The 12,304-nt window shown below is 36.9% G+C and overlaps 3 protein-coding genes across 3 annotated transcripts in view; 2 read left to right on the plus strand and 1 right to left on the minus strand.

Annotated features, from left to right (window-relative positions):
* The window catches only part of LOC105164890 (putative pentatricopeptide repeat-containing protein At3g25970), a 2,577-nt gene extending 1,058 nt beyond the window's left edge, over positions 1–1,519 (plus strand). Inside the window, exon 2 of the mRNA XM_020694312.1 lies at positions 1–1,519. This exon is cut by the window's left edge and continues 2 nt beyond it. Within this exon, the coding sequence (XP_020549971.1) occupies positions 1–1,359 (1,359 nt within the window). The 3' untranslated portion in view covers positions 1,360–1,519.
* Positions 4,875–7,549, plus strand: LOC105164891 (aspartyl protease family protein At5g10770-like; the record flags this gene model as incomplete). The annotated part of the gene is given in 2 exon segments (XM_011083707.2): positions 4,875–5,065; positions 5,980–7,549. Coding segments are annotated over 2 exon segments (1,465 nt in total), but the record flags the coding sequence as incomplete, so codon positions are not given.
* Positions 11,293–12,304, minus strand: part of LOC105164893 (protein ENHANCED DISEASE RESISTANCE 2-like) — a gene marked incomplete in the record, with an annotated part of 1,207 nt that continues 195 nt past the window's right edge. Inside the window, 1 exon segment of the mRNA XM_020695107.1 lies at positions 11,293–12,295. Coding sequence (XP_020550766.1) covers positions 11,455–12,295 — 841 coding nt within the window.

Raw genomic sequence — 12,304 nt, forward strand, 5'->3', positions numbered from 1 at the left:
TTAGTGTCATGGAACTCGATGTTAGCAGCTTACTTGGAGCATGATCTAGAGGAGTGTGGATTTGATATTTTCATAAAGATGGTGAGACTAAGATTAGATCTGGATGCTTACTCGTATTCTAGCATAATAAGTACTTGCTTTGGAGAGACACAACAGAGCTTTGGAAAACCCTTGCATACTCTAGTAATAAAGAGGGGATTAGAACAGGTAACACAAGTATCTAATGCATTGATTTCCATGTATTTAAGACCTAACAGCCAAAGCATGGAGGACGCCTTGAAAGTATTCAAACATATAGACATCAAGGACCTTGTTTCCTGGAATACAATTTTGACTGGCTTGTCGCAAAATGGGCAGAGTGAAAATGCCTTGAGGCTCTTCCAGCAGATGCATATTGATTACATGGTAATCGACCAATATACCTTTGCAGCAGTCTTAAGATCTTGCTCAGACTTAGCCACACTCCGATTGGGTCAACAGATTCACATCTTGGTAGTAAAAACAGGCTTGGAGGGGAATGAGTATGTAGCTAGTGCTTTGATATTTATGTACTCAAAATGTGGAATCATTGAAGATGCTTGGAAATCCTTTGAGGCATCTCATAAAGACAGTTCAGTGACATGGAACTCAATTATTTTTGCATATGCACAGCACGGGCAAGGCAAAGTTGCTCTCGACCTCTTTAACCTAATGGCAGAGGGACAAGTGAAGCTGGATCATGTCACTTTTGTTGCAGCTCTCACTGCATGCAGCCACATTGGTTTAGTTGAAGAAGGTCTCAACTTTCTGAAATCCATGGAAACTGAATATGGAATTCAACCACGCATGGAAAATTATGCATGTGCAATAGACTTGCTTGGTAGAGCTGGACGTCTAATGGAGGCAAAAGAACTGATTGATGAAATGCCATTTGAACCTGATGTAATGGTGTGGAAGACGTTATTAGGTGCTTGTAGAGCTTGTGGTGACATACAATTGGCTACTTACGTAGCTGGCCACTTGCTTGAGCTGGATCCCGGAGACCACTGTACTTATGTTCTTCTCTCTGATATGTATGGCCATCTTAAGAGGTGGGATGAGAAAGCTAGTGTGACGAGGATGATGAGGAACAAGGGGGTCAAGAAGGTACCGGGTTGGAGTTGGATTGAGTTGCAAAATGATGTTCATGCTTTTAATGCAGACGATCATTCACATCCTAATTGCCGAGAAATATACCAGGCCTTGAAAGAACTAACCTACGAAATAAGAATTTCTCAAAATAGGTCTATGTTAGATGTTCCCCTCGATGATGTGGATCTTGCCAGTGGGTATTGGATTGTTGGTGCTGATGGTTTTATTCAAACCAGGTGTGACATGTAAAGAACATCATCCGTCTTCTTCAATAATGCACTGGGAAGAAGAATGTCCTCAGAGAATTAGTGCGTCTATTTGAAAGAGTACCTTAGAGACAATTATCCCCATTTTTTTGGCCATTGATTGAGGAATTCAGTTGTTCGGGAGAAATGCTTCTGTAGATCAGTGTAGATTAAAAGTGAAATTTCAATTGTTAAAGCCATTAATGCCGTGAATCAGCAGAGCGCAGCTGTTTGTATAACTAATGTGGAAGCCACATTTTCCTACCCCTGTTGCAAAATTAAGGTATGGTTGTTCTATTGTGCTGACCTTCACTTCTACAAACAAACGTAAGAGTACACTTTGAGTGTTGCTTCCAACTTTCAGGCGGTGTGCCCGACCCGTGATCAATCAGTGGCATTTTGATGGCTGATGTGTTTGTCTTTGCCTTTGTAATGTGAACTGAATTCTAGTTTGTGCTTTGAGAGGACCACCACTCTTGAATTCAGAACATAAATTACAAGCATCAAACTCAGCAATGATGTGACAATGCAACAACGTTATGAGTCCATAACTGTGCAGTTGCTGCTGAGAATATTAAACTTTTTGCGTTGAGTGTACTCAAGAAAATCCTATCAATAATTGTGGACAAATAAGAATTGTTTTCAGACAATGTGATAAATATACATTCTCAATCAATCTGCACCCCTCATGTCATAGTGTATATGATCATCAATTCATCATCACTCTCTCCCCTTTACATTTCTGCTCTTTTATTTTCTTGGGGTGGTACCATGTCTAGCTGTTGGCATAACCACCATTTAATCATACTAAAACTTGACATCCTTTTCAGACAGGCCAACCTCTGTCATCATATCACTATCATTTTGACTTGTGATTCACATTTTCATACCTAAACTCATAATCAATAATATGAATGGTGTGAGTGCAAATTGCAGCTGTACTCATGATGTGATTTATCTTTTGGACTTGAGCTAATTCAGTTACTCCAAACGTCCAAATGCTTGCCCTCAACCATTGCTAACTCATTCTTTTGTGCTCTTTCTCCAAAATCTAAATAATAACAGAAAAGCTTACCGAATTAATCCATTTACCATAACTTAAAAAAGTTGATTCATCTCGGAAAACTAGCTCCACTTCTACATAATCCTTAAGCCGCTTGTCATAATTATATCATACAATGATCGACACGTACCTTCTACATATCGAAATCAGATTAATACATTAGAAAATAAAAAAAAAAAAAATATCTATTCACAAGACATCCTAAAGTAAAAATATTGTTAAAAAAAAAAATCATCAAAATTTTCATTTTGTATAAATTTAGTAAAAGAGAGCAATGAATATTGATGTGGGGTAGAATGAACAAGATTCCATTGGGGATCATCAGTCCTAGTCCTGTCTTGTCTCACATTAGAGATTCCATTTTCCCCACTCCAATAGGCAATAGCATCCATGATAAGGCTGCCCACCCATATAATTAATTCACCATAAATCCAATTACTTAAAAGGAAGTGATATATATGTTGTGTGCTGCTCCACACCATCAATTATTTATTAGATGATTAACATATGTATGTAATCATCCATAATGGACAACAATCATGCACCAACAATTTCTTTCCACAACATTATTAATTAGTTCTCCTTCCAATTATGAACAATTACAACTTTTTTCTTTTCTTTTCTTTTTTTTTCTTTTTTGGTTGTAAGAGGATTCGTAGATATATATATACTTGAGATAAATACACTATTTTTCCTAAATTTATGGTGTAATTATACATGAATATTTTGTAGTTTTGAAAAATTATATCAAGTATCCTAATATTTGTTTACATCTAACAAATATGTTTTTTCATTAGTTAAAAATTCACTAAATTTACTGATATTAGCAAAAAGATTGATGAAAAGTTATATTTATCCCAATTGACTTATAGTAACTTATTGTAGGTTAAATAAATCTTTTTTTACCAAACTACTCCAAAACAACTTCTCACGATGATGTATGTGAGAAAGTATATTTTCACCCTTATATGAGTATTTTTGTCAGGAAAAATTTGTTTAACCTCAAATAAGTGCGTAACAAATCCTTTAAGGGTAAATATGAATTTTTATTCGACTTTCTTTTTTGCTAATATTAGTAAATCTTTTGAATTTTAATTAATAAAAAAATTTATTTATCAAATAGAAACAAATATCAAGAGTGCTAGATGTAATTTATAAAAGTAAAACAAATTTAAATATAATCATATTAAATTTTAAGAAAAAATAGTGTAATTATCCGTTTATGTGTTTGTATAGCTTTGTATTCTTGTTTTTCTTTTTCTTGTTATATATATATATATATATATATATATTAATTCTTGACTTTGAAGGGCCAAGCAGTAGTGCAGGTGTACAAGTATGGTGAGTATGAGTGGAGTTAGGCATTTATACATAAACATTAAAAAAATAAATATAAAGAAACAAAGTGGGTAGAGCACTGAGTAGTAAAGGGTGTAGACCAATGAGATCAGGTCTCCCAAGAAGCTTCCAAGAAGTCCCAGAAACAAAATATACAAATTCTATAAAGAAAATACAATTTCTTGATTGTTTTATATATTTCTGCCTAAATCATTACATATTAATGATTTGGTCAGGCTCTTATAATGACTTTTTTGGTTAAAAAAAAAAAAAACCCACCTAAATTGGACCAATTTAGTTAGCAAAGCCTTAATTGTAGCAATAATTACCTTGTTTCATTAAACACGCTTTCGAATTTTTTATTTTTTTGATATTGTTTCTTACAACATAGTACATATAAATTCAAATATTAATTCATATATCAATATTTTCAAAGTAAACAAACAAACAGAACACTCCTGCCTTAAAAAAAATAGTGAAATAGAAGGATCTGTTCTTCTTTTTTTTTTTTGTTATTATTTGATTTTAATGTTTTAGGAATATAAATAAGGATGGTGTGCCCAATTTGGCTGTTGATGGCACATGCAATTTCGGGTGGAGAGTATGATTAACAATTCAGATATTTGGGTTATGAAATTGATTGATTTGTTTGTTGTGTTTGCAACCCCATCCCCATCCTCTTTCCCAACATTAATCACGGCCAACAAAACGCGTTTCCCTCCGTCGTTTTGCATCCCAAAAGTCCTATCATAATTACAATGTCTCTCTTTATTTAAATATTAATATCAAAATTGATCGTCAGCACTGATTTGAATTAAACACAATTTGTCTCATGTGATATGTGAAATAAGCAAAAAAAGAAAAAATATGAAAAAAAATTAACAACTAAATCACTTTATAATTAAAGTTGTCAGTGTCACCAGTATAATCACTTGAATGATAAATTTATATAATAAAATTGGTTAATTACCTAAATCAAGAGTGGGTGGGGTGGAATATTGAAATTGAAATTCTATTTAAATCAAGGGTGATGGTAGCCAAGACGACCACAACCACAACCCCAACCCGGTAAGAAACTTAAAAGGAAATTGCACTACTATATCATCACTTATGGGCAGCAGCAGCAGCAACAGCAACAGCAATTCCTTCTTCCTCTTGCTGAAATTTCTGCTCTCTTCTTCTCTTTTGTTGGTCTCAGTGATCACATGTGGTGTGCAAGCAAGAAAAGCTAACACTCAACCCCATTTCCACACCCTCTACTTCACCTCTCTTTTACCGGCCTCCGTCTGCACACCCTCCCCCCTCGCCGGTATCATGTCTTACTTACATATCTACAATTCTAAAATTTTTATTCCTGTTTTAAAATTGTACGTCAATTTGATCATATAACAAGTGTATTATATTTATCATATAATTGATTCAAATGGGATCAAACCTGGTCAGAATTAAAATTTTCACGCACAACTTCTCTTTGAATTTACATATTTTTGTTATTATATATTTTACGTACTGAATCTAGACATATATACGATCGATATGTTCTTTGATTATGTTCTTGTCTAATAATTGGAGATAACTAACTTCAATACTTTCATATATCCACTTACTGTGATATTTATTGGAACATAATCATACTATGATTATATTGTGCGGTAATAGTTTTTTTAGAACATCAATGGGAGATTTTGTGATGGGCAGGAAATTAATTAAGGTTGCAATATATATATGTTGAGGTTATAAGTCATAAGCGAAAGTCCAGCTTGTCGGGCCTGTAACATGGACCAAATTTTGATAATATTCCCGACCATAGAGAAAACAGAAAGCATAATGTATATAGTCTATTTTCAAGGTTATTTTCACTTTTCCTATGTCCTTGTCCCATATGTAAACACATATATATTTTCACCTAATTAATGAGCTAATTTAATTCAATTTTATGCATCAACCTTGCGGTTATATATATATATATATATATATGATTTTTTTTTTTGGTTGTTGTTATATAATTTTGTTCAATAATTTTAAAATTTTGCAAATTGAGGATAAAAATAAAATCGTTACGGAATTAAAATTATCATTCTTGTACTTACAGAATTAAAATTATAATTTTTGTTTAAGTGTGACGATCTACCACATTTGATGTGATTTGTTAATCTTGCGAATTAATATAATACACCTTAAGATTAATATAATATCCTAACAGATAAATGAAACATGAATCAGATTCCATCAAGAGGCAATCCACATTGCAAGTTGTTCACCGGCACGGTCCATGTTCACAAGACAAGCCCACCGCCGCGCCGCCCCTCAGTCGGATCCTCGCCGGCGACCAATCCCGGGTGGAATCCATCCAAGCTCGCCTCAATCCAACCTCAAACACCAACCAACTCAAACCCAACAAGAACAAGTTGATTGACAGAAAGGCCAACCTCCCTGCCCAGTCAGGCAGCTCCCTCAGCTCCGGCAACTACGTCGTCTCCGTCGGCCTCGGAACACCCAAAAAGACCCTCTCTCTCATTTTCGATACCGGAAGTGACCTAACGTGGACTCAGTGCCAACCCTGCGTCCGATCGTGCTACCAACAACGCGATCCAATTTTCAACCCTTCTTCCTCAACTTCATACTCTAATGTATCCTGCAGTGCATCTCAGTGTGCTCAGCTCTCCTCCGCAACCGGCAACGACCCCGGATGCTCCTCGACGACGTGTGTCTATGGGATACAGTACGGTGATCAGTCCTTCTCGGTGGGGTTCCTGAGCAAAGACACACTTGTCTTATCAGCAACCGATGTGTTCCCCAACTTCGTGTTTGGGTGTGGGCAGAACAATCAAGGACTGTTCGGAAAAACTGCAGGATTATTAGGCCTCGGCAGAGACCCTCTATCAATTGTGTCCCAAACTGCACAAAAATACGGAAAATACTTCTCCTACTGCCTTCCATCAACTTCAAGCTCAACAGGGCACTTGACACTTGGAAAAGGTGGAGCTTCAAGAAATCTCAAGTTCACCCCTTTCGCTAGCTCAAAGGGGACGTCGTTCTACTTTATCGACATTATCAAAATAAGCGTAGGCGGGCAAGACCTACCGATCAGCCAAACAGTTTTTGATACTGCAGGCTCAATCATAGACTCAGGGACGGTGATAACACGCCTACCGCCTGATGCATACAGTGCTCTGAGTACCGCGTTCCAGCAACAAATGAAGAAGTACCCGAGCGCACCGGCATATTCCATACTGGACACTTGCTATGACTTTAGCAACTACACAACCTTAACCATTCCAACTATATCTTTCACCTTCGGCGGGAATGTGAAAGTTGACTTGGAAGCCACTGGGACACTTGTAGCCGTTAGCTCAACGCAAGCGTGCCTTGCTTTCGCAGGGAACGGTGACGATGCCGATGTGGGCATCTTTGGTAACATTCAGCAGCAGAAGTTGGAGGTGGTGTACGATGTTGCTGGAGGGAAGCTGGGATTCGGCGCTGGTGGATGTAACTGATGATCATTAATTATGTATGCATGCATGCAAGCAGAAAACTGTGACAAGTTACATGTGCATATATTTCAAAGGGGAAAAAGAAGTGTAATTACATCATAGTATGTGAGAATAATTAAAGTCGAAGTGAAGGTGGAAAGAGAGATATTTGCATGTAAAGGTAAAACGTATAGCGGTAGGCAGGTAGCGTAAGCTTATGGTTGATGATTGAAAGGTGGGAAAACTGCTCTTTCCTTGAATATAAAAGCCTTGATGGTGTGAGTACTGCTGATTCACTTATTACACTATTAAATTGGTCATAATGTCGTGAAAATTTTAAGGTAATTAGTCATCATTCATCGACATTCTTTGTGGGCTGGTCTCAGGCGCCGGTGACGTGAATTCAACTGCTTTTTGTGATTGATTTGTAATTTAAAAAAAGTGATTAATTACTTGACAAGTATATCACATCGTAATTAAAAAAGGAAATTCAGCTATTTGGCATATAATTCTAAATGTTAGTGAATTACTGCTGATAGGATTGATGTTGACATCATTATGTAATTATATAAAATGCAAATAATAATAAATTTGGACACATTATAATTGACCGATCTAGAAATCAATGTTGAGGGGTTGAAAAAAAGGTAAATATTACTTTGATCCTCAAGTGTTTCACTTATTTTAAATTTGATCTCTCATATTTTCTTCTTATCAAACTTAATTTCTCAAATTTAAAAATTCATCAACTTTGGTCCTTCCCTTAAAAATTCATCAATTTTAACGGATTAGTTAAAAAAAAAAAAACCATCAATGGGCTACTAAGAATTCAAACTTGCACCTTTGCTTGAACAAGTTAATGTCATCATCACTTCACCAAAGCTATTTCTTGGCTTTTTAGTAACTCAAATTTTACTAATCATCTGAATTTTTCTCATTGAGGATGAATTAGTTTCAGATCTCCCGCAACAACCGAAACGATTTTTTTTTTATATACTTTTATGTGTTTGTGATTTATAACATTGTTTGAGATTTGTGTTATTTGGTTGGTTATATTTTAACATTTTGTAATTAGGAATACATAAATTTGAGATGGTTATTAGAATGATTGATTTGGTTGATTTTGAGATATTCTTTCAACATTTTTTATATCTTTGATATAAGTAAAGTTTCATTTAAAAAAATAACCAAGAAATTGATTCGACTTATTAAAGTAAAGGCGCAGGCTTGATTCCTCAACATCCCTTTTTTTTTTTTAAACAAATCTATTAAAACTAACGGATTTTTAACAGAAGGACCAAAACTGATGAAATTTTTAAGTTTGATGGACTAAATTTGATGAGGAGGAAACATGAGGTTTCAAATTTGGATAAGTGGCATACTTCCGGTACCAAGAGTGATATTCACCCCATTGAAAAATTATATTTATATATTAAATTCATATTCCTACATTACTGGGGGCAATTAAAACTAATCGGTTGTTGATCAATCAAACATGATGGAGTGGTTGGATCAAACAGTTTTTGATACTGCAGGCACAGCCATAGACTCGGGGACGGCCACTAACGTGCCTTCCGCCTGACGCATACAATGCTATGAGCACGGCGTTCCAACAAGGGATGAAGAAGTACCAGAGTGCACCACCATATTCCATACTGGACACTTGCTATGACTTTGGCAACTATATAAAATGTAACCGTTCCAGCTATCTCTTTCACCTTCGGGGAAAGGAAGGTGAAATTTGACTTGGAGTCCTCCGGGAGACTTGTAGACCATTAGCTCAAGGCAAGCGCGCCTTGCATTCGCAGCAAACGGTGATGATACTGACGTGGGCATCTTCAGTAACACTCAGCAGCAGATGTCGGGGTGGTGACAATGCTGTCTTGGCTTATTTCACTCACCATATACATAAATTCATTTACGTTTGTTTTTTTCCTCAAGAAAATGTCATTTTTAGCTAATGGCATTTCACCTTCCATGTCATGGTGATATGGATACAGCTGATTCAAAAACGAAACACATTTCCTCCTCATCTGTTGAAAAGGAAATGCTAAACATAGATGTTCATAAGGTACTTTGAGATGGCTGACAAATTAAATTATTTAAAAACAATGATGATTTGTACAAACAGACAAGGTCAGGGATGTAAATATTATATTTTCTCACTCTTAAAACTTGACCCAATCCCTGGAGTCTAGACACTGCCAATACATACAACTATTTAAGTATTACCCTTCCCAAACCCGGTGCCCTTTGCTAAGCCCAAAGTCCCCACAACCCCATATCAAGGCAGCCTAAAATTATTGGCCACCCGCTAACGAGTATAGATTTGGTCCGGAAAAGAGAAGATATACAACCAATTACTACAATTTTGCAAACCTTACCTGCGATCACTGTACTTGAAATCAACTGTGTGTAATCTCCAACACCAGTCGATCGATCAAAAGAAAAAGTGCTAGTGTTTGCATCTCAAGATCTATTCCACATCAGTGAAGTTTTACACCATTGTGAAGTTTTACTAGTCACAGAATTCTAGTGTCGGTGCTGTTGCTCCAGAAATTTACTAAGTTTGCCCAGTATCTCAAGCATTCGGGCTAAAAGTGAAACGAAGGCCCTCACTCTACCTTAGTTGATTTCGTTGGTATAGTGCCAGACAGCTAACAAGGCTTCCAATCTTCTTAAGTTGCCAGGTATTATGTTTGTTGAGATTACCTAAAGTTGCCCAACTTATGCTCCACGGGCATACATGGGTATGGAATGCCAGTTTCAGCACAGTTCCAAATCCAAAAGAAAGAAGGGAAAGGGCAGATAAAGGGAAGAAATTTACAAGGTCCTCCAAGATTTGGTGGTAATGAGTTGTTGGGAATTTGTTTCATCGAACCTAAAATAATTATATGACAAATGAAATATATGTACTGTGATTGATGCATAATTCAAAAAAAACAACCAATCACATAATAAATATATCATACTTATTTTGTGATTTATTTAATTTAATCAAACTTGAATTCGGTAAAAAAATTCAAGTTTTTCTAACAAAACTAACCAACAAAAATGTACAAAGGAACACAATCATGTTTGTGAGACAGCATGCCCTTCCAAGGCAATATATTAAAGTACATTACCGTACTATCAACAGCTCATAATAATTAGAGACTTGAGATGAGACTGGCCTTAAATTCTGTGAAAAGAGAAATGCTACTCAGCCAACCACTCTGTACTCCAAAGGAGTAATGGACGGACAACCATAAAGCAGTCAATCAAATCCCTATCTTCTGCTCAACTGACGACCAAACAGCACGAACAAAACAAAAGTTGCACACAGCTCAAGGAAAGAAGAATCCACAAACATATCTTTCCAGACAGCCCATCAGTCATCACAAACAAAAAAGTGCAAATATTGACTCTCCTTCCTACCTTTGACCAACCACATTCAATATCGAGAGTCTTGATTGATTCTGCAACAGTGTGCCGGTCAACATCATTACGCTAAACCAAGATCCCCTAAATTTGACAATAGCCAAGGCACAAGCACATGAACCCAAGTCTTTGATTATAGGCGAAAACCGACATGATGATCAAATATAGGGATCAAAAGGCACTTCTTTTAACCTTGTTATCATCAACAAATAGGAGACAAACAGACCAAAACTTTTTATTGATCCAAGGATACATCAGAAACATCAACCTTCGATTGCATTTTACCCCGGAAAGGACGGCAAAAAGTGAGAACGCAAAATGCCGATTAAAATTAACTAATGGATGTTGCACTTGGAAGCGTTAAATGCACAGAGTACTAGGTCAAATCAGCACTTTAACATAATCAATAATAAACACTGAATAACTTGAGCGTTCCAAGCAAACAGAAAACAATGTTATAACAACTGTTGTCGTTTATGACATTCATTAACACTGAATTAAAAACACTAGTTTTCCATTTCTTGTTAAATTAAATTTAACGTTAGTGCTTGTTCTTGTGCTGTGGAGAATCATTCATGCCAATAGTCTGTTAGATAATAATAGCATTTTTTTTATCAAAAAAATGAAATTCAACCACAACAAATGAACAAATAGAAACTTGAATAAATTCAACATTGCCAGTGCCATCAACAGTTATTATCTACACCAATCACTTCCCAGAAGGGATTCATCATTTTTCGCCATCATCACCATGATGGAATCTCCAAAAACTTACCGCAGCTAATAAACGAAGATCTCTGAATAATTAATCATCCTCGTTCTCGCTTTCACCACCACTACTCATAGGTAAAACCTTACTCGTTGGAGTGACGCCATCGACATACGTTGCCGAACTCATCTCCATTTGACAAATCCTCACTGCACCAAACAATCGCTCCGGCAACTCTTCCTCTTTTTGCCCCTCCACCAGAAACCCCATGTCGACTGTCACCGCTGTCACACACCCCAAGCCCAGCCGCAAAATTGCGGTAGCAATAGCCGAGCTACCAATATCAACATCAATTTCTAAATAATTTGGTCCACGATGATAGTAGCAATTCAAAGCTTTCCCCAATAAACACGCGGAATAATTCCCCACCGCAGTTTTCACAATCCACGGTCCTTTAACGATTTTATTCACAATCTTGAACCGGCTGCTCCGAAAAGCATCGGAACCGTTGATGAACTGATGGAGCAGAGAATTCGAATTAATCGGCTCGTCTATTTTACTGGAGAAGTAGAATACCGCAGAGTAATGGTCCCGTCCAGGGACTTGAAGATTTACCGCGACGATAAAAGTTTTCGATGATTTTTCGCAATTCTGTGAGCTGCGTAACGCGTTCATAACACGGTTGTCGGGTCGGGCAAGGACATGATCTAGTTTGGCGTTGGATCTGAGCCAATCAACCCCAGCCGGATTCAACAGCCACTCGCCGGCGGGGATTTTAGCCTTTTTGGCGAAGTAATTAGGGCCCCGGAGAGAGAACAATTCACCCGGCGGCGACGCCCAACCGTTCGATCCAGTATGAAGGTCCACATGTTTCAAGGACCCGCCGTTGATCGCTTCCTCTCTCCATTCCTCTCCAGAAAAAGCGGCCGGAGACGCTAGAGGTTGA

The sequence above is a fragment of the Sesamum indicum genome, linkage group LG6 (assembly GCF_000512975.1).
Source record: "Sesamum indicum cultivar Zhongzhi No. 13 linkage group LG6, S_indicum_v1.0, whole genome shotgun sequence".
Classification (NCBI taxonomy): domain Eukaryota; kingdom Viridiplantae; phylum Streptophyta; class Magnoliopsida; order Lamiales; family Pedaliaceae; genus Sesamum; species Sesamum indicum.